This window comes from Chlorocebus sabaeus, chromosome 25 (genome assembly GCF_047675955.1).
Source record: "Chlorocebus sabaeus isolate Y175 chromosome 25, mChlSab1.0.hap1, whole genome shotgun sequence".
Lineage (NCBI taxonomy): Eukaryota > Metazoa > Chordata > Mammalia > Primates > Cercopithecidae > Chlorocebus > Chlorocebus sabaeus.
This window is the reverse complement of record NC_132928.1, coordinates 79,732,496-79,757,547: the sequence shown is the minus strand read 5'-3', so window position 1 is coordinate 79,757,547 and position 25,052 is coordinate 79,732,496. Positions and strand designations below refer to the sequence as shown.

General features: G+C 39.0%; 1 protein-coding gene across 1 annotated transcript in view; it reads right to left on the bottom strand.

Annotated features, from left to right (window-relative positions):
• Nucleotides 1–362: 362 nt before the first annotated feature.
• The window catches only part of WDR64 (WD repeat domain 64), a 158,234-nt gene continuing 133,544 nt past the window's right edge, over nucleotides 363–25,052 (bottom strand). Inside the window, exons 22-28 of the mRNA XM_007989939.3 lie at nucleotides 23,019–23,077; nucleotides 19,681–19,790; nucleotides 15,054–15,239; nucleotides 12,386–12,491; nucleotides 7,298–7,378; nucleotides 6,229–6,342; nucleotides 363–1,170 (exon numbers count right to left, since the gene is read on the bottom strand). Coding sequence (XP_007988130.3) covers nucleotides 1,087–1,170; nucleotides 6,229–6,342; nucleotides 7,298–7,378; nucleotides 12,386–12,491; nucleotides 15,054–15,239; nucleotides 19,681–19,790; nucleotides 23,019–23,077 — 740 coding nt within the window. The 3' untranslated portion in view covers nucleotides 363–1,086. The remainder of the gene's footprint in view (nucleotides 1,171–6,228; nucleotides 6,343–7,297; nucleotides 7,379–12,385; nucleotides 12,492–15,053; nucleotides 15,240–19,680; nucleotides 19,791–23,018; nucleotides 23,078–25,052) is intronic.

Genomic DNA, 25,052 nt, shown 5'->3' with positions numbered 1-25,052 from the left:
TGTAGAATTTTATAAACATGGAATCATACAACATGTATTCTTTCTGAAAAGTTCTTTTGACTTAACATATTCTTGAGATTGGTCTATGTTAATGCATGCATTAGCATTTTATTCCTTTTAATTGCTGAGGATTCCGTTGTCCTACCCTACCATAGTTTGTTTAGTCATTCTTCTGTTGTGGAAGCTAGGCTTTTTCCAATTTTGAGCCATTATTAATAAAACTGTTATAAAGACTCTTGTTTACTTTATTTTCTTAAAGTGTATTTTAATATTAATATGACTATATTGATTTTCTTAGGTTAGATTTTGCATCATCTATCTTTTTTCATTCTTTTAAGATTTTAGTGTGCTTATATGTTAGATGTGTTTATTATAAACAACATTTAGTTGGGATTTTGTGTTTTAATCCATTCTGGCAACCTTTTAAATTTGCATACTTAACCTATTAAAGGTTTCATAATTATTGATATATTTAAGGTTAAATCTACCATGTTACTATGCTTTCTCTATTTCTTGACCCATTTTTCTTCCTTTCTTTGCCGCCTTTTATATTTATCTGGAGTCATGTCTGGACTACGTGTGAATAAACTTAGGACATTTTCTTCCAGATAGTATTTCTCTAAATGAAGAAGACAAACATCTAGAGATCTGACGGGCGCATTTTTCTTTTTAATAATAATTCTCTTGGTACAACACATAGCATGACCTGAAAGTGCCTCTTACTGCACATGTCCTGACAGTCATTCTGGCTCTGGAGTAAGGTGACCGGTGGGAGGAAGTGGAAAGCTAAACATTGATAAGCATATGATTTTAGATCTACCAATGCTGTTGATTTCATTTGTTTTCTTATGTGTCAGTCTGCTGACAGTAAATGAGAAACACTGCCTAAACTTCTGGCTGCTTGCTCCTTACTTGGTATTCAGGTCACCAGAACTCCCTAAAGAATCTTCCCCATCAGTAGGATGGCCTGACACCAGAAATGACTGATAGTGTCTGCTGGTTTCTCCCTCTCATCCTGAAATAAAGAGAAGGTATCATCCAAACGTTGCCATTTTATGTGCAGCAGCCATTTCTGATTTTTTCTTCTTACTTGGGTATAGCTGGGAAGAAGGAAGAAGCCAGATTTATTTGTGGGACTAAATTTTTTTTCAAACTTCTTCTTCGTGATACCTGTGAAATAAAGAGCATGTCAGTTAGTAACTGGCATTGTACCGACAAACACAGTTTTCCAGAGTCAAGTCGTATTGCTAATTTACATAGAGATTTTAATCCTCCTAGAAAAAAATGAATAGTTATTTACTTAACAATCCTATGGGACTTCAGGATGAAAGTGTGTTAAAAGTAGGAGGTGGGGCTCCTGAAGGATGCGGTGGTCAAGCAGAAGCTGAAGAGCTACTTAACTGGACAGTTATCCATTCTGGGACTCAGCTGCAGCGTGGAAGGTGTTGGGTCACAACAAAACAAGGCTTGGTTAATTAATAATTAATATTGTGTATGTCCTGCTGAAGCAAGCACAATTAATAATTAATATTGTAGATTAATAACATCAGAGTCCATTGGCTCGTAGGAAAATAAAATCAAGTAATTATCAGTCACACAAATGAGGAACAAAATGTTGGTTTTTGTTGTGTTCTACTTTGTTCTGAGACAGGGTCTTGCTCTGTCACCCAGGCTGGAGTGCAGTGGCACCATCACAGCTCACTGCAGCCTCAACCCCTGGGCTCAAGCAATCCTCCCATCTTAACCTCCCAAGTAACTGGGACCACAGGCATGTGTCACCACATCCAGCTAATAAAAGTTCGTTTTGCATTGATTATTTTTGGAAGAAATAGGTATAAAATTTAAACTAATTTGGTTTAAAAATTCATATCAGTAATGTTCAACCAATATTCATAATACATGTTAATTTGATTTTATGGTCTATGATGGGGAAGAAGAAAGAAAGAAGAAAAAGGAAAGAGGAGACATAGAGAGTTATAAGGAAAGGGAGAAGAGTGAGCTCCTAAGGTCAAGATTCAACCACTTACAGGGCCCAGGTTAACAAACAGCAACTCGAGCATCCTAGAGGCAGCCGTTCTGAGATGAAATAACAGGCACTTCCTGCAGGCCAAACAGGACTGCCAGGACCACATGACAGGGGCTGATGGGACCAGCACACAAACACTTACAGTAGGATCCTTTAAGCTTGAACATTAACAGGTCACATGACTACTCCTCTTTCTCCCACAGACAAGGTAGGAGGCTTAGCTCCCTGATCAACCTGCTAAACCCCAGCAGAGGGAACCTCCCAGGCTGCACAGATCTTTCTTTTATTTTCTCTTTTTCTTTTTCTACTTGTTTTGAAAGCTAATTCACGCCTGTAGTCCCAGCTACTCGGGAGGCTGAGGCAGGAGAATGGCGTGAACCCGGGAGGCGGAGCTTGCAGTGAGCCGAGATTGCACCACTGCACTCCAGCCTGGGCGACAGAGCGAGACAGCGTCTGAAAAAAAAACCCTAATTCACTGTGTCATTCAGCAAATGTTTCTGCAGTGTCTCTTATGTTCTAGACATTGGCACTGCAGCAGAGAGTAAGTCAGGCAAAGTTTCTGCCTTCGTGGATCTTACATTCTACTGGGATAAAGGCAATAAAAATGACTTTTTAGGGGAACAATGATGCTATATGAAAAATACTTTTGGAAAAAATGAATTTTTATATGATATAATGTCATGTAGTGATCAGAGTTGTGAAAAAAATTAAATCAGTGAGGACACTGAAAAAGATGGGAAGGGTGGGGCTCTCTAATGTTCATTAATTGTTAATTCTCATAAGGTTATGCTGACCAGGAGAGACCTAGCAGCTCACCCATCTCTGAATTATACTGCATTGCATTTAAGTGTCCAGGCTCTGAAGTTAAGTGACTGGGTTTATCCCAGCTCTATGACTTGCTGCTTTTGGAATCTCAGAGGAATCACTTATCCTCTGTGTTTCAGTTTTCTTAATTGTAACAGGAGGATGATCATTGCAACTATCTCAAAGTGTTGTTGCAAAGATGAAATGAAAGAGGGCATAGCAAGTGCACAGTATCATACTGGGCAACACTGATTTGAAAACAAAGGTTTGCTGTTATCATTAGAAATATTACTGAGTTACAGTTTACATATTCTTTTCACCTAAAATAAAATTGTGAGAATTTATCTGTTATTAAATACTTTTTTTTTTTTTTTTTGAGACAGAGTTTTATTCTGTCACCCAGGCTGAAATGCTTTGGCACGATCTTGGCTCACTGCAATGGCCACTTTCCAGGCTCAAGCGATCCTCTCACCTCAGCCTCCCAAGTAGCTGGGACTACAGGTGCACACCACCACACCCGGCTAATTTTTGTATTTCTTTTTTTGGAGAGACAAGGTCTCACTATGTTTCCGAGAGTGATCTCAAACTCCTGGATTCAATCAATCCAACTGCCTCAGCCTCCCAAAGTGCTGGGATTACAGGCCTGAGCCATTGTGCCTGGCCTGTCATTAAATACTTTGGAAAAACTATGGAGTATGTTATCACACATACCATCTTTCACTTAGCCATTTTTGCATGATTGGACATGTTTCCACAATTTTGAAATGGGTTACACTTTCCAAAGTTCACTTTCTTCCCTTCTCTTCCTACATTTAAACGGAAAAGGAAATATAAACTCATGTTCTGATTTATCTTTGTTGTACCATGATTAATATTTTATAATGTGGTGTTTAATTCTAAAGAGATGTATACATGATTTAAAGAAGTTCACATTCAGAATTAGCATTTCTATATTTAAAAATAATAAGTCAAAAGAGACTAAGATATCTGTTACTGAACCTTTTACTCAAAGGACTTTCTTCCAACTGTACTTTAAGTTCCTTAATCTATAAATGGATTCCTGGTGCCCGGAACAGTGCAGGGGACATGATGAATATTTTAAGGTATTCCATAAATATTTGTTTCATTAAAGTGAAATTTCTCCACCTAAATTTCTGGGGTCATTTTATGCCCACAATTTTGGAAGTGTTTTTATGAAAATAGGCATTTGGTGTCTAACTGTTGATTTTATTTCATCCCTTATTTTTCCATTAGGCTCTTTGGAGTTCTAAAATTGTAGACAGGTAACATAGTGGTGCTTTAATCTATCCCAGTTTCCAGATTTTCTCATCTTACTAAGTGCACAATTTTTTAACAGGGTCTTAATTTTATATTGGAAACCAATTTTGACGCCCTAACTTGACTATTTCCTTTAGTAAACCTGAAGAGGGTTTTATGTGAGGATTTTTCAGTTTAAGCAAATTAAGGCATCTATTTTCTATGAACAAATGAAGACATCTATTCCTTTTGTCTTTCCAGTGTGATCAACAGTCTATCAGAGTGATTAAGAGAAAATAAAGGATCTGTCAGAACATCAGGTTATTAGACATCTTAAAAATGTCTTTATGTTTGGATAATTTATCATTCTTTATGATCTCTAATAAAATTAATTATAGTAGAGTCAAACTCTGGTTATTGGAGTGTAGATTAGTCTTCATGTAGATTAACTGTGAATAATTTTTAATTCCATATTGTTTTCCCCCTGGTACCTAAGACATATTTAGCCATCTTCTTTCTGTCACTTAGTATTTACTTAAAGAATGTAAATTATATAACATCAGATGAGATAAAATTTAAGTAAGAGTGCAAATAGGCATAAAATATATGAATTATAAAACATAATGCACATATTCACAGAGTCGTGCAGAAAAAAAATACAAATGCTTTCTTTATTATCTTTTAGTTTTGGATTTTTTTTTCATTTCCACATCTCTAGACAAGGTTTTGGATTATTTATACAACTGTGTTTCGTCAGTTACACAAAACAATTAAAAGTAAATGATATTTTTTTAACAGAAAACTCTTCTAATACCAAAAATTCTTACTGAAATAATTGTCAGAGTTGATGATTAACAGAAATTATTCATATTCTCCTTAAGTGCACAAGCTAACAATATTATGGCAAAGTTTTCAATATTAAACAAAGCAGCTTTGAATATCGTTGTTGTTTTTATCAGTATTTATCTATTACTGAATTAGGCACAATCAGTAAAGGCCAACTCCTTTTTAATTTTAATCTGACTTCATAGAAAGGAGACTTATAAAAAATTACAATGTGCTATATCTTCCTCCTAATGTTTGATCTATTTTAAAGACTGGATAAATGGCCACGGGTTAAGTTAGGCCCCTGAAAGCTTCTAGAACTAATAGAAGAGTGATAGTTTATATAGTGATAGCAGTGTAGGCTATCATGGTTTGATTGAATGAGCATGGAATTTGGAGTCAAGAGTGGATCTCAGCTTATCATTTCATTTGTATGTGATCTTTGGTAAGGCACTTGACCTTACTTTAGACTCCATTTTTGTCCCAGCTCTAAGAGAGTATAATATTTTCTTTGTACTTACTGTGAAAATCAAATGGATCACTTATGAAATCACTGCAAACTATAAAGCACTGCATGTTCGTTATTTTTATTAATACTTCAGAGAAATTCTTGCAGTCAGACAGAAACTGATTGATGTCATGGCTGTACTCTGTAGGTGCAACGAAATTAAGACGCAGGGATGCTTACACAGCCCTCCTCTATGTCGTGTTAAATCTCCTGGTTTCTAGAACAGCTCGGTGAATTTCAGTCATAAAGCTCTAGATAAGCTTCCTTAGCTGAGGCTTATTGATCTTATTTGAGTTTTCTCTCTCTCTATGTCCAGCAAATTCATGATTTTCATCTCACTGAGCTAAAACACACACATCTGGAATACTCATAAAAAGTATGAACTGAGGCTGGGATCGGTGCCTCATGCCTGTAATCCCAACACTTTGGGAGGCTGAGGTGGGTGGATCACCTGAGGTCAGGAGTTCAAGACCAGCCTGACCAACATGGAAAAACTCCGTCTCTACTAAAAAAATACAAAATTAGTCGGACACAGTGGCGCATGCCTGTAATCCCAGCTACTTGGGAGACTGAGGCAGAAGAATCGCTTGAACCTGGGAGGCGGAGGTTGCAGTGAGCTGAGATCGTGCCATTGCACTCCAGCCTGGGCAACAAGAGTGAAACTCCGCCTCAAAAAAAAAAAAGTATGAACTGAAATGATTTTAGGTTCAGAATGTTTCTGAAAGCAGAGACATATTTAAAAAAAAAAAAACAACAGAAATAGGATACACTGAAATTGGAGTTAACTGGGGAATTAGTACTAACTTACTTTTTCATGTTGAACATGACCTCCCTTCTTCTTTCCTGTAATGCCATCTGAAGAGTCCTTTTGGGCTTCTACACCAATCAGTGGAAGAAATCTCAGACTAGTGGGACTTGATATCTGGAAGCCATAAATTAGTCAGTGAGACACACTCAAAGTGAAGACTTCTGTAATATGAATTCAGGAATTGGGATGAGGAATGAGAAGGCCCAGCTGCTTCAAAATACACACCCCCCCTTCTTCCCAGTTGCTCAATATTAAACCTTTATTTTATGTTTTATTTTTAAAATAGAGACAGGGTCCCATTATGTGGCCCAGGCTGGTCTCGAATTTCTGGGCTCAAGCAGTCTCCTTGCCTCTGCCTCCCAACATTCCGGGGTTACAGGTGTGAGACACTGCATTCAGCCTACCCTTTAGAAATTCACTATTAAATCTTGATAGTTCAGCCTTTAGCATCACCTCTTAGCTACGTGTGATACCTGTTACAACATGTTCTTAGGAAAGATAACATTTAAGATGTAAGTTAATTTGAAATATTTGCTCTCTGGCTTATTATTTCTTGGGTTAATTAACTAGTTGTCTAACCAAGGTTACCTGGGGTGGAGACTTAAAGGATGAGTAGGGATTTGGAGGGAAACGAGAAATGAATGAATCCTGGGCGGGGGGCAGCACAGGCACAGTTTCAGAGGTGTTGGAGAGACCAGTGATGCTTAAGGCATGGAAATTAATTTCATATGGTTGGAATATAGGCAGAGTATGAGGAGAAGGTGGTGAAAAAAGAGGGTGGATCCTGGAGGTTGTATAAGCCAAGCAAAGGCATTTGGATTTTACCCTGTAGTTGATGAGCCACCAGAGTAACGTGTAAAATAACCACCCTGTGGTATGGCAGAGATAAGGGACCCGGTCATTGACACACACAGCCCAAGACTTTTCTGGGACTGCACATAATATGTTTTTGGAAGCAACAGTCCACTTGACTGTATGATTTTCTCCAACCTTGCTTGGTAGCCCAGGAATGAGATGGCAGATTCCCTACTGTTCTGTGACCCCTCTACTCCTAGAAACTACAACTCACCCTGTATATAGGCAGAGAGCCAAAAACAATCCCTGCCTCTCTATTTTCAGTCACAAAACCTTCCAAGGGATATCTTCGAATCTGCAAAACAAAGGGATGAATGTTTAATGAAAGGGGCACATCCTATCACTGGTAAAATACCTGGGTTCAAAGCCTCACTCTGTCACTTATTAGATGTGTGATCTTAGACAAGGGCGTTCCCTGTTACCTAGTTATGAGAATCAAATGAAATCATATGTAAAGTAAGGTGCTATTCAATTATAAGGTTTAGTACCACTGTATCATCATTCATGGTCACAATACATCAAAAAAGAAATTAACAGAAGAAGTGAATAGATAAATATTACATAACTGAGAATGAAAAGGAATGGGCAAAATAAGACTGCTGGTGAAAATCAGAGTCCTAAGGGAAAGGCATTTTAATTTAACTTTAGCATTCAACTTTTGTTGTTTTACCAACCGAGGTAAAGAGAATAAAGCAGCCGGGTGCAGTGGCTCATGCCTGTAATCCCAGTGCTTTCGGAGGCCAAGGTGGGCAGATCATGAGGTCAAAAGATCGAGACCATCCTGACCAACATGGTGAAACCTTGTCTCTACTAAAAATACAAAAATTAGCTGGGTGTGGTGGCGTGCGCCTGTAGTCCTAGCTACTTGGGAGGCTGAGGCAGCAGAATCGCTTGAACATGGGAGGCAGAGGTTGCAATGAGCTGAGATCACACCACTGCACTCTAGCCTGGGTGACAGAGTGAGACTCTGTCTCAAAAAAAAAAAAAAGAAAAAAGAGTAAAGCTTATAATATGTGGGGCATTCAATTATTTCATTTTAAGGGCTCTAAAATCCATTATAAAGATTTCTCCAAATTTACTTAATGTTTCAGTTAAGTTACTTAAAAAATGATTTCTTATCTCGAAATTGAAAGAGAATGTTAAAAGTGAATTCCAATCTTTATTTCTAGGTTGTACTATTTTAGGCCTATTCAACAAAATTGAGTATCTGTTACAGGCTATGCATGTATCTTTGCTCATAAAGAGCTTATGATTTAGGGGTAGGGATGGGAAGTAGAGGTAATTATATATTCCTTTTTATATATATATTTTTAAAATATATATATATATATTCCTTTTTTTTTTTTTCCTTGAGAAAGAGTTTTGCTCTTGTTGCCCAGGCTGGCGTGCAATGGTGCGACCTCAGCTCACTGCAACGTCTGCCTCCTGAGTTCAAGGGATTCTCCTGCCTCAGCCTCCCGAGTAGCTAGGATTACAGGCGGCCGCCACCATGCCCAGCTAATTTTTGTGTTTGTAGTAGAGACAGGTTTCACCATGTTGGCCAGGCTGGTCTCAAACTCCTGACCTCAGGTGATCCACCCGTCTCAGCCTCCCAAAGTGTTGAGATTACAGGCATGAGCCACTGCACCCAGCTAAATAATTCTATCTCCCTTTTTTTTTTTTTTGAGACGGAGTCTCGCTTTGTCACCCAGGCTGGAGTGCAGTGGCAGGATCTCGGCTCCCTGCAAGCTCCACCTCCTGGGTTCATGCCATTCTCCTGCCTCAGCCTCCTGAGTAGCTGGGACTGCAGGCGCCGCCACCTCGCCCGGCTAGTTTTTTGTGTTTTTAGTAGAGATGGGGTTTCACCGAGTTAGCCAGGATGGGAATAATTCTGTCTTAACGTAGAACACGATAATAGAACATGTTATGAGACATGAAGCAGGGAGACATGGGGCCTTTGGTGAAAGTGGAACTAATGTTTATTGAGAAACTAAAATGTACCTAGTATGTATTTTCTCATTTAATTCTCACAAAAACCCTTTGAAGGATTTTCAGATGAGGAAAGAAAGAAGGAACTTATCTAAAATTAAATCTGTTAGACTCCACGCGTTGTTCCCTCCTTATCCCCCTGTCTTGAGGGAAAAGAAGGTACTGCAGCTCCATTTGGACAGAAAGGTAAAGCTTTAGAAAATTGTTTCATTTGAAAAGAATTGAAGATTAAATATTTATTAAATATGAGGTAGATACTGTTAAAAAATAATGACATACTGAACATTCAGTGGACGCTTGTGGATCTGCTGTCTGTTTTACAAATTGGAACAACACCCCCAACTTTGAGCTTTTCCGTATGTGAAGCTCTCCCTCACCCCACTCCTGCTCATCTACCCTCAGACACAAATGGCAATTCAGAATTTTGCGTTTTTAATTATCTTGCTTTTGTTTGTATAATTTTAACTTATACATGTTTCTTGCCCAAACAACATTTTGTTTTGTTTTACCTGTTTTTGACTGTTACATAAATGAAATTGTTATGGATATACTTATGCAAAATTGTTCTCATTCAATGGTTGCTTCAAACCTTCATTCCTGTAGTTGAGTGTTACTCTCATTCATTTATTTTCACAGGCCTATGGTATTCCAATTTATGAATATGCCATAATTTATTTGCCCATTATCCTGTTGATGAGCACTTAGGCTGCTTTCAGGGGTTTGCTATTGCAAACTGCACTTCTCTGAGCATCCTGGTACCTGTCTCCTAAGGAGAAGTTCAAGTTTCCCCAAGGTATACATTTAATAGGATAGGCTTGTTTTCATCTTTACTAGATAATGCCACATTGCTTTCCACAGTGGTTCTACCAATTTACACCACTACCTTCAGCATATTAGTGTTCTGATTGTGCCACAAAACACCAACCTTGATCTTTCCAGACTTTTTGGTATTTGTCAATCTGGCTTCTGTGGAGGAAGGGCTCCTATGGAGTCCCCCTCTGCCATCTTGCTCAGCCCCTTATTTTAAACCATTTTGTTGAATTGTCTCTTTTTTCCTTACTGATTTTAGGAGTTCTTTCCATATCCTGTACAGTAACCTTTTTCTGTTATTTTTTTAATTATTATTTTTATTTTTATTTTATTACTTTTTTTTGAGACGGAGTATCACTCTTGTCACCCAGGCTGGAGTGCAGTGGTGCCATCTCAGCTCACTGCAGCCTCCGCGTCCTGGGTTCAAGTGATTCTCCTGCCTCAGCCTCCTGAGTAGCTGGGGTAGGTGCACACCACCACGACCCACTGATGTTTTGTATTTTTAGTAGAGATGGGGTTTCACCGTGTTGCTCAGGATGGTCTCAGTCTCCTGACCTCCTGATCCGCCCACCTCGGCCTCCCAAAATGCTGGGATTACAGGCACGAGCCACCGCGCCCAGCCCCTGTATACTAACCTTTCTATGTGTTACAAAGATAGGGTGGACTTGGACAGATGGAAGATGTTATAGATGTGGCAAGGACATCCCAGGGGAACTAAAGTGTAGGGCAGAAGACAGAGAGGAATGCTCAGGACACAGTAATTAGTTTGATTTGTAGAGGGTGGGGTAACTGTAGGTTAGTAATGGGAGATACATTTAGAAAGGTTCATTTGGTTTATTTTGTTGAAAACCTTGAGGAAATCAATTTTATTAATGCTAGACCTTAGCCTAAAGAATCATTTTATATCTGTTCTCTAGAAGTGTTAAAATTAGAAATAGAATGAACAATAGTAGACTTTTATCTCTTAATTCTGCACTGAAGGAAAACGTGTCTGTCTGTGAAAGGTAGAAGAACAGCTACCAAAGATGTCTACATCCTTTTCTCCTACTTCCTAACTTGTGAATATATTGCTTTACTTGGCAAAAGAGGCTTTGCAGATATGATTAATGTTAAGAACCTTGAGACAAGGAGATTATGCTATATTCTCTAGGTAAGCCAAGTTTAATCACTTTAATCTTTTGTTGTTTTTTCTTTTTTTTTTTTTTTTTTCCAGACAGGGTCTCACTCTTTCGCCCAAGCTAGAGTGAAGTGGTGGGATCATAGCTCACTGTAACCTCAAATTCCTGAGCTCAAGTGATCCTCCCACCTCAGCCTCCCAACTAGCTGGGACCACAGGTGCACTGTCACCATGCCCAGCTACTTTTAAAACACTTTTTTTTTTTTTTTTTTTTTTTTTTTGAGACGGAGTCTCGCTCTGTCCTCCCAGCTGGAGTGCAGTGGCCGGATCTCAGCTCACTGCAAGCTCCGCCTCCCGGGTTTACGCCATTCTCCTGCCTCAGCCTCCTGAGTAGCTGGGGCTATAGGCGCCGCCACCTCACCTGGCTAGTTTTTTGTATTTTTTAGTAGAGACGGGGTTTCACCGTGTTAGCCAGGATGGTCTCGATCTCCTGACCTTGTGATCCGCCCGCCTTGGCCTCCCAAAGTGCTGGGATTACAGGCTTGAGCCACCGCGCCCGGCCTTAAAACACATTTTTAATAGAGACATAGTCTCACTATATTGCCTAGACTGATCTTGAACTCCTGGACTCAAGGGATCTTTCCACCTTGACCTCCCAACATGATGGGTTTACAGGCCACTGCGCCCAGCCCACATAAATATTTAAAAGCAGAGAATTTTTCCTGCTGGGTCAGAGGGTTATGTGACTACATAGTCAGAGAGAGGACACATTTCTGGCTTTTTTTTTTTTCTTTTTTTTTGAGACAGAGTCTCACTCTGTCACCCAGGCTGGAGTGCAGTGGTGTGATCTCAGCTCACTGCAACCTCCGCCTCCTGGGTTCAAACGATTCTCATGCTTCAGCCTCCCGAGTAGCTGGGACTACAGGCGCTTGTCACCATGCCTGGCTGATTTTTTTACTTTTAGTAGAGATTATTAATTTTTACTTTTCGCCATGTTGACCAGGCTGGTCTCGAACTCCTGACCTCAGGGGATCCACGCACCTTGGACTCCCAAAGTTCTGAGATTACAGGGGCGAGCCACCATGTCAGGTCCATTTCTGGCTTTGAAAATGAAGGAAGGGAGCCACAAGCTAAGGAATACGGGCTTCTCTCTTACAGCCTCCAGAAAGAAACTCAGCTCAGGTGACGACACCTCAGTGTAGCCCCCCCATGTAGAACTTTTGGCCTTCAAAATTGTAAGATAATTAATTTATGTTGCTTAAGCCACTCAGTTTATGGTAATTTGTGATACCATCAATAAAAAATTAATATGTTATATTACTAGACATATTTGAATTCAGAAAAACAAAAGCAAGGTTGTTGTTGTTGTTGCTGTTTTTTCTTTTTCTTTTTCTTTTTTTAAGCTACCTTAGGAGAAGAAAGAGACTTGAAAAACTTGAAGTCCTGTTCCACTTCAAAGGCCTTGGGAGGTGTGCGTTTGAAAAGCAAAGACATTGAGCTCATTCTTCTCCATCTGCGTATAGAGACAAGAATAAGTACATACCCGTGCTTTTTATTCTCTGCCAACTAAACAAAGATCCATTATGTCCTTCTCTGGTGCCCACATTTCTTGGTTCCTATGGCATCAATCCTAATGACAATATCTCTGAACCCAACTCTTATTCCACTTGGTTTCCCAAATATTCCTCTAAAGAAACCACAGCAACTCCTCCTCAGCCAGAGCATTCCATTTATTTATTTATTTATGTTTAAATTTTTTGAGACAAGGTCTCACTCTGTCACCCAGTATGGAGTGTAGTAGTGCAGTCTTGGCTCACTGCAACCTCCACCTCCCAGGTTCAAGTGATTCTTGTGCCTCAGCCTCTCAAGTAGCTGGGGTTACAGGTGCATATCACCACGCCCAGCTACTTTTTATATTTTTACTAAAGATGGGGTTTTGCCCTGTTAGCCAGGCTGGTCTCGAACTCCTGACCTCAAGTGATCTGCCCACGTCATCCTCCTAAAGTGCTGGGATTACAGGCCTGAGCCACTGTGCCTGGCCATTTCATGTATTTAAATCCACTAATAGCACTTGGGGAGTGGGAGGGGAAACTGTATATTAGGGACTAGGAAACCTCTTTTACAAGACCAGTGCTTGACTTTTGTATAGTTCAAGGAAGCTTCCCCTATAGTCAAAACTTAATTATGTATATATTTAGAAAGTCATAACTTTTTTTTTTTTAACTTTTATTTAAGTTCAGTGGTACATGTGCAGGTTTGTTATTTTGGTAAACTCGTGTCATGGGGGTTTGTTACACAGATATTTCATCACCCAGGTATTAAGTCTAGTACCCATTAGTTATTTTTCCTGATCCTCTCCCTCCTCCCACCCTCCACCCTCAAGTAGGCCGCAGTGTGTGTTATTCCCCTCTATGTGTCCACGTGTTCTCATCATTTAGCTCCCACTTATGAGTAAGAACATGCAGTATTAGGTTTTCTGTTCCTGCATTAGTTTGCTAAGGATAATAGCCTCCAGCTCCATTCATGTACCTGCAAAGGACACGATCTCATTCTTTTTTTATGGGTGCATAGTATTTCGTGTATGTGTACCACACTTTCTTTATCCAGTCTACCACTGATGCACACCTAAGTTGATTCCATGTCTTTGCTATTGTGAATAGTGCTGCAATGAACATACACATGCATGTATCTTTATGGTAGAATGATTTATATTCCTTTGGGTTTATACCAAGTAAAGAGATTGCTGGGTTGAATGATATTTCTGTTTAACATTTTCAAAAGACAAGAAATACTATGTCCTGAGATGAAGTCATTCTACAGAACAAGGCCCATTTTGCTACAGATAAGCCAATATTATTTAGCAACAACATAACATGAGCACACATCCTACGCTAAAGCTGTCCTGTATATACCATGCGCTTTCATGCTTCTGTATCTACCATTCACATCTGCTCCCTCTGCTTGTGATATTCTCCATTAGTCATTCTCTATTAGTTCCACAAATGTCTTTTGAGTGCCTGCTGTGTGGTGAGCACTGAGCTATGAACTGTTTTATGCAAAGATGTGTAAAACAAGGTCCTAGTCTTCAAGGAACTCACAGTGTAGGGAAGAAGACACATATGGACAAATTGGAATCCTGTCTTAAGTACTAGGATATATGAACATTCAAGGCTAAGCAATTGCCCAAAGTAAAACTGAGCAACTTTGCTTGGTAAACTTTGCTGCATCTTGAAGCTTGGCTTACTACACCACCTCTTCCTTCTTAGCCAGCCTCTTCTCCAGTGCTCCTTACTGGCCAGCCAAAGTAGTCCTTGAACACTCTGAAGGGATCACCTGGAACCCTTCTTGATTGTTTTCAAATTGTTCCTGCTTTGATCCAAATCCTGTGTGGCTTCTGATTTTTAGCTTCAATTCCTATTTAGAACTCTTCTACCATCTTTTGAATTAGGTAATGACCTTGGGTCTTTCCAGCCTTGAGTGCACTTGGGATTTCCCTAAAGGACTTTAGCTTTGACATCCCTCTCTGATTCTTTCCATTTGGACTCATCTTCCTTGGCTCCCTTAGTGCTGGTCTGTGAGGTGTAACCAGTCCAGGCAGGTCCAGTCCCCTGAGGGCTAGACATTTTGACATTCACCGTCTAGGGCTAAGCTCCGCTGATACTGAAAACTTAGAGTCCTGAACTCTTCCATTGTGACAAAGGCCTAACCACATCTAAAACCAGGATTGAAGATTGCAAAAGCGGAAAGCAGCTTCTCTCTCACATTCTGTGCTCTATCCTTCCTCCCCTGTGCCTTTAAGCATGGTCAGATTACCCCCACTGAGTTATTGCACCTTTGGTCTTCTTTGGTTAAATCCTGTTTGCCTTTCTGTTACTATCTTAAGAATCAGATGTTCCCAGAAGTACTACGACTTATAGCTTTGTTTACCAACAATACATCTCCCTTCCACTGGATTACAAAATTATTGAAAAGTTCTGGGCCTCTTGCCTTGAATCCTCCATCTCAAGGACAGTGCCACAGCATCTCAACAGTTTGATTCTTGTACGCTTATCTAAAGAAGAGCTAATGGTCTTACTTTTCCCGGTCAAATATCAGAGGATATTCATATTTTTGCTTCTCTGTGAACTTGCTTTCTTCTTTTATTTCAATGGGATATTCAGTAACATCACAAGGCAAAATGAAATCACTTGTCTGTGATAATTCAAAGAGCCTTCGCTGTCCAAAATAGCCACAATAATGTCCGTTAAGGGCATGCCAGAGCCTGAAGGAAGGAAAAGGAAGGGAGGAAAAAGTAACTGGAAAATTCGGTCAAAGTTATTCTGTTCATTAGATCATTTATGTAAATTTGCGTTGGTCCATCAAGGATTTCTTACTTGTGTTCAACACCCTGTCTATTAAATACTGTGGAGCTAATGAAAATGTAAACTTTTTTTTTTTTTTTTTTTGAGATGGAGTTTTGCTCTTGTCACCCAGGCTGGAGTACAATGGCACGATCTCGGCTCACTGCAACCTCTGCCTCCTGGGTTCAAGTGATTCTCCTGCCTCAGCTTCCCGAGTAGCTGAGATTACAGAAGCCAACCACCATACTTAGCTAATTCTTGTATTTTTAGTAGAGATGGGGTTTCACCACGTTGGCCAGGCTGGTCTCGAACTCCTGACCTTATATGATCTGCCCACCTTGGCCTCCCAAAGTGCTGGGATTATAGGCATGAGCCACCATGTCCGGCCAACATTTTTTTTTTGAGAAGGAGTCTCGCTCTGTCGCCCAGGCTGGAGTGCAGTGGCGCAATCTCAGCTCACTGCAAGCTCCACCTCCCGGGTTCACGCCATTCTCCTGCCTCAGTCTCCGGAGTAGCTGGGACTACAGGTGCCCACCACCACGCCCGGCTAATCTTTTTTTTTTTTTTTTTTTTGTATTTTTAGTAGAGATGGGGTTTCACTGTGTTAGCCAGGATGGTCTCGATCTCCTGACCTTGTGATCCACCCGCCTCGGCCTCCCAAAATGCTGGGATTAATAGGTGTGAGCCACTGTGTCCAGCCTCCGGCCAACATTTTTATCAGTTAGACTGTAGTCTGCAAACTTTTTGGGAAATATTAGTTTGAATCTGTACTTATGACACCCATTTGTCAAAGCCAGAGAACAAATGGGCAGTGTTATTTCAGGATAATAAAACTGCATTTGGTTGCTAAGGGTAATGGCCTCTAGCTCCATCCATGTCCCTGCAAAAGACATGATCTCGTTCTCTTTTATGGCTGCTTAGCATTCCATGGTGTATGTACACGACATTTGCTTTCTTTCTATTTTCTTTTGGGAAAACAACACTGCCCATTCAAGCTAATCAGAACCCTTGTTGACTAACAGTGTATTCGTTGAATTAGGTCTTAGAATGGGCTGTGTCTCAGCTGGCTACTTTTCAAATCAGCATCAACCGAACTTCAGGGAGGAGAGATCTCATGATGCTTTCACTACTATCAAATTCTCCTCCACCTCCATCCACAACTGCTACTATCGTGCAAATACCCTGCTAATTTTTACAACTGAGTTCTGAAATAGGACGACAAGAGAAGTGACTCGTTATCCATATGCCTTGTTTCACTATCACTTCATTCCAAGAGGTCTCTCTAAATAGCCCATGTGGTTGAAAGTAATACAGAGTATTATTAGCTGGAGTGTGCCCTAGGCCATATGGGAACATAAAATAGTATTTGGAAGATCTTCCTTCTATTTCTTGATTTCCACCTCAGAGTGGCAAATGATGGAATTAATCATCATGAGCCCTCCAGCAATGACCTAAAAGGAGGAGGAGGCAAGCAAGCTAAAGAAACTACGAGTAGATTCTGCAAAGTCTGAACAGCCTCCCACCTCAGAGAGGTAGATGCTGAGAAGGAGGCAGAAACAGAGGTATCTATATGGGACTTCTGCCACTTGACAGTGTCCTGATTAACATGAGCATTTTCTATCCCTTCCATGTATTAATTTTCCAGCCCTATAAAAATGTCATGGCCTGGCCAGAGCCTTTACCAAAGAGAAATAGACCAGCCCTTTAATAGTAAAAGTTAGAAGGGTGAGGGACTAACTTCAGAACAATTCTAAATTTATTCTGCTTTAGGCAGGACTGAAGAGGTTGTAGTCTCCTTGTTTCAGTGTTTCCTGCTATGCATGGAGCTCTCCCAAATAACTGATCCTGCTTCTCAGCTTGATTTCCTGGGCCTCAGATATAGAACTTTAGCTACCTTGAGCCCCACTTTGCCTCCCTGAACTTTTGTCCAAAGACTGATCACCCGTCCTGTATCCCAGAGTTCAGCCTCAGTTATGTTTGTTTCATATTTTAAAATCCAATCTTTTTGACAAACAAGATTCAGAATGTTGAAACTGCCTTAAGTCTTTAGAGAGTGGCAGCGAGTATTAGCAAAGGGACATGGCTGGGATCTAGGCGCTTTGAACTGAGTATCTAGGGAGATTTTCACTGTAAGAAACCATAAAATTAATTTCTCCATGCCAAGGATAACTGGAGTGAGCAGTGCTATGGCGTGAACGTTTTTGTCCCCCTGCCAAATTCATATGTTGAAACTTAATCCCCAAAGTGGTGATATTGATGTGAAATGGGACATGCTTAGGTCACAAGGACTCAGCCTTCACGAATGGAATTAGTGTCTTTTAAAAAGAGGCCCAAGGGAGCTTGTCTGCTTCTTCTGCCACGTAAGGACACAGCTAGAGGACGTCATTTATGAAGCAGAGAGCAAGCTCTCAGCAGACTCTGAATCTGCCAGCGCCTTGATCTTGGCCATCCCAGACTTCAGAACAGCGAGGAATACATTTCTGTTGTTTATAAATCACCCAGTCTAAGGTATTTTGTTACAGCTGCCTGAACAGACCAAGACAGGCAAGGAATACCTTACAACAACAGTGGCATGTACATATGTGGTTGTGCTGTGTGTGTGCATCTGTGTGTATGTTACAAACTCAAATGAACACTTCTGCTTACAGGCAGCTGAAAATAAGCTGGAGCAGAGACCAAGGGACTGAGTTGTTAAAAACATCTATGATAATGACATTTAATGTTCTTACTCTTTCCTGCAAATAAAACAGCAGATGTCCTTTCTTTTTTTTTTTTTTTTTTTTTTTTTTGAGATGGAGTCTTGCTTTGTCGCCCAGACTGGAGTGCAGTGACGCGATCTTGGCTCGCTACAATCTCCGCCTCCCAGGTTCAAGTGATTCTCCTACCTCAGCCTCCCAAGTAGCTGGGATTACAGGCACGTGCCACCACGCCCGGCTAATTTTTGTATTTTTAGTAGAGACAGGGTTTCACCATGTTGATCAGGGTGGTCTCCAACTCCTGACCTCATGGTCCACCCGCCTTGGCCTCCCAGAGTGCTGGGATTACAGGCGTGAGCCACTGTGCTCAGCCCAGATGTCCTTTCTTACAGAGGAAGTAACTCTAACCTTTTGCCTCCAAATAGGACCTTACTCCTAAAGATTCACCTTGAGTTCAACATTCTAAAGCTCTTTATCCTTCCACATTCTAAACATTTTCCTCTTTTAGAGCCCTGTAGCTTAATGAGTGGTTCTAACATTCACCTAGTTGCATAAACCAGGTGTCATTCTTGACATTTATCACTTAGCTCCCCTTTGAATTAAAGTTCGTGTCTTCTTCATTTTACCTCCTGGATAGCTATCATCAAATCTAAACCACTTATTTCCAGACTGTTACCGCTCCTCTAATCCAAGCCATTACATTCACCCTGGACTTTAAACTGATCTCTTTGCTCCCACTTTTGTTGCCCTGCAATCTATTCCCCACCCATTACCTTCCAAAAATATAAATCAGGTCATATTACTCCCCCATGTAAAATTCTGTGCAGAGGCTATTTCTTTCAGGGCAAAGATCCACATTCTTATCAGTGCCTCCTGGACACTGTATGACTTTGGTCTGTCTAACTCTCTAGCCTCAAGCCTACACAGTTAGCTAGGCTCCCTTGAATTTCAGTCCAGCAGCTTTTATGCAACATAACATATTCCTTCCTTTTTGTTTTGATTGCATTTAAATTCTCTAATGTACTTCAAAGCCTCTCTACCTCTCTTAATCTTACCTAACTTCATTCTTTTAAGGGGATAATTCATTACCATGATTTTAAGACATTTCAATATGCAGAAATTTGTTTCTAGAAATGCCATGATATTTCCTTTCTTTCTCTTTGTATGTGTGTGTGTCTTTAGCATTTTGTGTATAGGTACTTAGCATTATCTAGGTAACTGAAAACAATAGGCTTTGCAAAATCCATCACAGTGTCAATGAAATAATGAGCTTACCCAGTTTTCTCAGCATCAGTTGCTCTCTTTTCTATGACTTTTCTATGACTTCTGATTCTGAATCCCCCTCTGTGACTTGGATCTAACTCTCTGAGATACCTATCTTGCTTAATTCTTTGAAATAATTCTACAAAAAAAGCTTCACTTTTATCAAAAGCATTTGTGATACCTTTTAACATCGATGAACATGACATCACATTTCCTTGGTCATGAAAGAGAACTCCAAATCAGTGGCCATCTTTTCAAAGTCCTTTTGTGTCATCTATTCACTTATTTATTTAAATCAGTTTACCAACATTGCATTTGAACTATAGACTTCAACTTTAGTTTAAAACCTTTACCTTTCATGCTCACAGTACTGAATTCACAATATGATGCCATCTTGGCCTACCTTACTGAGCCATCGATGGAGGCAGTAATTACCACTTGTTTTTCTTCTACATAGATTACTTGAATAATTTCCAAAGAATGAGCACGCCAGGAAAGCAGCTGCTTGAATTTCTAGATAGCAACAACAAGGCATATTCCTTGGAGTAAGTACATGCTAGTCAAAATGTAATCTTCAACAAAAGCATTTTTCATTGAGCGAAGCTTATGAGTGGATGATGTAGACATCTGTGCTAGATGATTAAGTCCTTGCCTCAATTCGCTCTTCTCTTGCTTGTTGGGGTACCAGAAGTCCTGTTTTTAAAGACTTATTAATTCACACATCTCCCTGGGAAAGGAAGTATCTTATGTCTCTGGCAATTTATCATGTAACTGAGAATTAGCGATTCATTTAATTGATGATGAGCAGATGACTAGAGGAAAGACATGCTTTAGGAGAAGGTTGGAGGGGGACTGAAAGTAAATATAATCAAGAATAGAAGGAAACAGAGCTGGAAGGTAAAAGCTAAAGGGGAGATTGGCAAAAAGACTTCCTATATTCAGATTTTGTCTAGAGATAGAACTGGCTGTTTTGTTCTTTTTGGGGGAGTGTGGGATAGGAGATATATGCTATAAGTAATTAATGAAAAGAATAAAACTCAGCTCATTCTCTTTCAAAAACATCATGAATCATCTGTCACAGGAGTAGAAAAGAAAAAAATCATGAGGCTTGATTTTTTATGTTTCTTCAGGGTGTGGTTATACTCAAGTTCAGGGCCTCTCATGGGCCTCGGGAGACATTCCAAATTGTGTGAACTAGAGTTGTTAACTGGAGAGTTTGCTCTGCAGTCACACTCCCTGTGAATATATTCCCTCTTTATCACTGATAAGCCTGGACTAACACCTTACTTTGTCCTGGGTCATTTACCTAGAAGTGTAATGTGATGACAGTCCTGGCAGTTTAGAGTTCTCCTATGACTCTTCTCTTCATTTAGGCTTTAACAAAGGCTGGGCACAATTCCTCCTAAATTTGCAGGCCTTCTGACTGAATTCCCTCTGGTTGTTTTTAGAGAGCCAAAGTAAAATCTGGACTCTCCTATTTCTTTTTTCTTTTCTTTTGAGATGGAGTCTCGCTCTGTTGCCAGGCTGCCGTGCAGTGGCGCGATCTCGGCTCACTGCCTCCTGGGTTCAAGTGATTCTCCTGCCTCAGCCTCCCGAGTAGCTGTGACTACAGGCGTGTGCCACCATGCCCAGCTAATATTTTTTTTTTGTATTTTTAGTAGAGATGGGGTTTCACCATGTTGGTCAGGATGGTCTCAATTTTTTGACCTTGTGATCTGCCTGCCTCAGCCTCCCAAAGTGCTGGGATTACAGGTGTGAGCCACTGTGCCTGACCTATTTCTTATTATCTCAAAGCTATTCAAGAATATCTGGTCATCGAAGGTTTCTTTCTCTGCCGTAGGACGGCATTCTCTAACACAGACTGTATTTATAGTAAGATACACATTTTGCTTCATGACCCAGTGAATATATACATATACTTACACATGTGTCTGAAACAAGTTTCACGAAAGGATACTTCACCTATGTGAAATGTACATCAATATGATCTATTCTGTTCTACTGCATTGCATTCCATTCTCTTCTATTTTTATAAAAATACTGGTTACGACTAATTTAATGATTTCATGACCCCGTAATGGATTGAAACCTGCAATTAGAAACTAAGATTGTCCTTTCTCTATGTGTGTATATATGTAATTATATGTGAGGTCTCTCTTTCTGTGGAGAGGTTTTGACTATCTTATCTTTTAGAATATCTGTATACCATGGAGCTTCTTTTTTTATCAGTAATATCGGGAGAGAACAAGATTGACCTTTTTTTCTAGACTGACCTTTTAGGTATTCACTGCAGTTGTAATCTATAGCCGGACCTGGTTTAAGCATTGGCGTATGTTGATCTATGTAATAATGAGGCATTTTATAGCCAGGTTCTATGGTTTTGTTGTATATTTATAAATAGGCAGCCATGTACAAATGGCATGATCCCATTGTCTGAGTACAGAAAAGGTTGAAATGAAGTTGAATACGAAAGAACTTAAAATAAGTTACTAAAGATTCTCTAATTTTAAATTTGTGAAAATGCTTTAAAATTATTTCTACTATTGTTGTAACTCAATATTATTCTATAACTTTGTTTTGAAGATTTTCTCTAAATTTTGAAAGATCTCGGTTGCTAGTTTATAGCAATTCCATTTGCAAAACTGTAGGCTTTGAATGATATTTTATCTGTTAAAATTAATAATACAATAATAATCATCAACAGTAGGATAAAGCAATTACATAACTTTTCACCTATATATGGTTCAAGCATACAGTTTGTTTTTGTTCAGCTTACAGCATGTGTTGATTATAAGCGATTTATAGTTACTGGTAAATGAAACTTCATGTTTCCCAAGTTGTTTGAACCTTATTGTTTTTCGTTTGATAGCATAAGTATTATATATGGAAAGAGTACTGGACTAGCAAGAAGAACCCCGGTCCTGGCCCTGACTTCATCACTGTCTACGTGCCCCTAGACAAGCTATTCTCTGATTTACCCTCTGCAGGTGGAGATAGTCAAACTAAAGTTGAATACCAAAACCTTAAAAGAGTTAGAATAGATTCTCTGAAACAAAAAGAAAACTCTGTTAATCAAATGAAACAATATTTGAAACAATAACTATTCTGAAATGCTCTGCAAGGAATCAAATCCTAATCAACATAAACCCCTTGTTAATACTTGTGATCCAAAAATGAAATGTATCTATTTAAGCTAAACATATCTATTATAGATATTTAAGCTTTTGATCTGATGTATTAAAGAAAAATAGGGCTATGCTAAAATAGCTGTTCCTTGGTATAATATTTTTAAAAATAGAATAAAATGTGCTTTAATGTTAGGGAGAATTTATACTAGAAATAAGAAAAAATTTCTTAAATGGTTCTGCCCTAGATTTGCAAGGAAGGTCATAGAACATCTTATAAAAAATAAGATATAGAAACTGACTGTGGAGGACTATATAATCTATGAACTCTTTCTAACTCTGGGTTGCTACATAAATCCTCACAAATAAGCCAAAACATGAAGAAGATGCGAAGTGACCAGTAGCTGGCATACTCCCTCTCCCTCACTCACTTCTTCGTCCCTTTTCACCAGCAGGCCATTGCTATTTGTCATGTAGCTCACATTTCAATAGTATATGTGCCTTGACAACAGAGAGTCTTTTATTTCTATCCTTTAGAATTTTAGAAATGAAATTTCTAAATGCTCAATAAATATGTGCTGACTCATAACTTAAAGGGGGGAACTGAAGTTCTTACCTTTTCATCATGAGGTGGATCCAGGAAAGAGCTAATATTGCAAAGGATAACATGTCCTTCTGTATAAAATTTAAACATTGGAATCTTTAATTAGATATCATGTTATCTAAATCAATACTATCCAAAAGTTATTTTGATTTAGGCATTTATAATGCTGAATAAAACAGAATCTCAGAAAACAGAAATGAAAGTAGAAATTTCATATTCATTTTTATTTATTTATTTTTTTGAGATGGAGCCTCACTCTGTAGCCCAGGATGGAGTGCAAAGGCATGATCTTGGCCCACTGCAACCTCTGCCTCCTAGGTTCAAGCAATTCTCCTGCCTCAGCCTCCTGAGTAGCTGGGATTATAGGTGCCTGCCACCATGCCCGGCTAATTTTTTTTTGTTTGTTTGTATTTTTAGTAGAGAAGGGTTTCACCATGTTGGACAGGCTGGTCTTGAACTCCTGACCTCAGACCATCCACCCGCCTTGGCCTCCTAAAGTGCTGGGATTACAGGCATGGGCCTCTGCACCTGGCCCATATTCATTTTTGTGTGTAGAAATTATTTTGTTTCTGTCTTGATAAGTCTTAATGAGATTGCTTCACCCACTTAGAGTTCTTTTAGAGATCAGGGTAATGGAAATGAATATACCACCAAACAGAATCCAAACTCTTACAGAGATATTCAGCCTACAATTTAAATGATAGTTACAAAAACTACATATCAAAGAGCAACAATGACTACACCTCAACGTTTAAACTATTTACACTGCAGGAAAACAAAGGTATAAAAAAGAATCTTGAAAGAAGCCACATGGGGGAAAAAATGAGCACAAACATAAGAATGACATCAAACTTCTTATCAGAAGCAATGCAAACAAGAAGAGTGGAGTTAAATATTTAACATGTTGAGAGAAAAAACTGACCAACCTAGAATTCTGTACTTTGCAAAATTAACCTTCAAAATTAAAGGAGAAATATAGACTTTCTCAGACAAATAAAAATTGAGAGAATTTGTCACTAATAGGCCTGCCTTTCAAGAAATGTTAAAAGAAGTTGTTCAGAAAAAAGAAAAATGATATAGGTAAAAAAAACCTCAGATCTACGTAAAGAAAGTAAGAACATAAGACAAGGAATAAGTGAAGATAAAATAAAAACTTTTATTTTTGTTAATCTTAATTGATCTACCAGATAATGGTTTGTTAAAAATAATGACAGCAACAATGTATTTGATAATTATAACTCATAAATACTTGAAATGAATGATAGTAATTATACAGGAGATAAAAGACATTAGGAATACTTTGGTATTATAAGATACAAAGTGGCATAATGTCATTTGAAAATAGGCACAGGCTAATTGTGAATATACATTATAAACTCTAGGGCAACCACTAAAAAAACGTTTAAAAGGAAGTATAATAAATATGCTAAGAAAGGAGAGAAAATAGATTCACACAAAATGCTCAGTTAAAACCTCAAAAGGCAGAAAAAGACTGGAAGACAAAAACAGTAATAAAGAGCCAGGGCAACAAATTAAGAATAGTAACAAATATGGTAGATACTAATTCAATTGTGTCAATAATCAATTACTTTAGATGCCAACAATCTAAATATACCAATTAAAACAAAGTGTCAGAGTGAATTTAAAAACATGACCCAACTATATGTTGTGTATAAAAAAACCTACTTTAAATATGGATACAAATAGATTAAAAGCAAAGGAATAGAAAAAGATATACCACATTAACACTAATCGAAAGAAAGCAAGTGTAGCTGTATTAATTTCAGACAGAGCAGACTTCAGAGTGATAAAACTTATCAGGGATAAACAGAGGGCATTACCTAATGATTAAAGGGTCAATTCTCCAAGAAGATTTGACCATCCTTAATATATATGCCCCTAATAATAGATATCAACATACTTATAGGACAGAAAGTTGAAATAGATGAATCCATTATTATAGTTGGAGACTTCAACACCCCTCTATCAAAAATGGGCAGGCCAAGCAGGTAGAAAATCATTAACAATATAGTTAAAATCAATGGC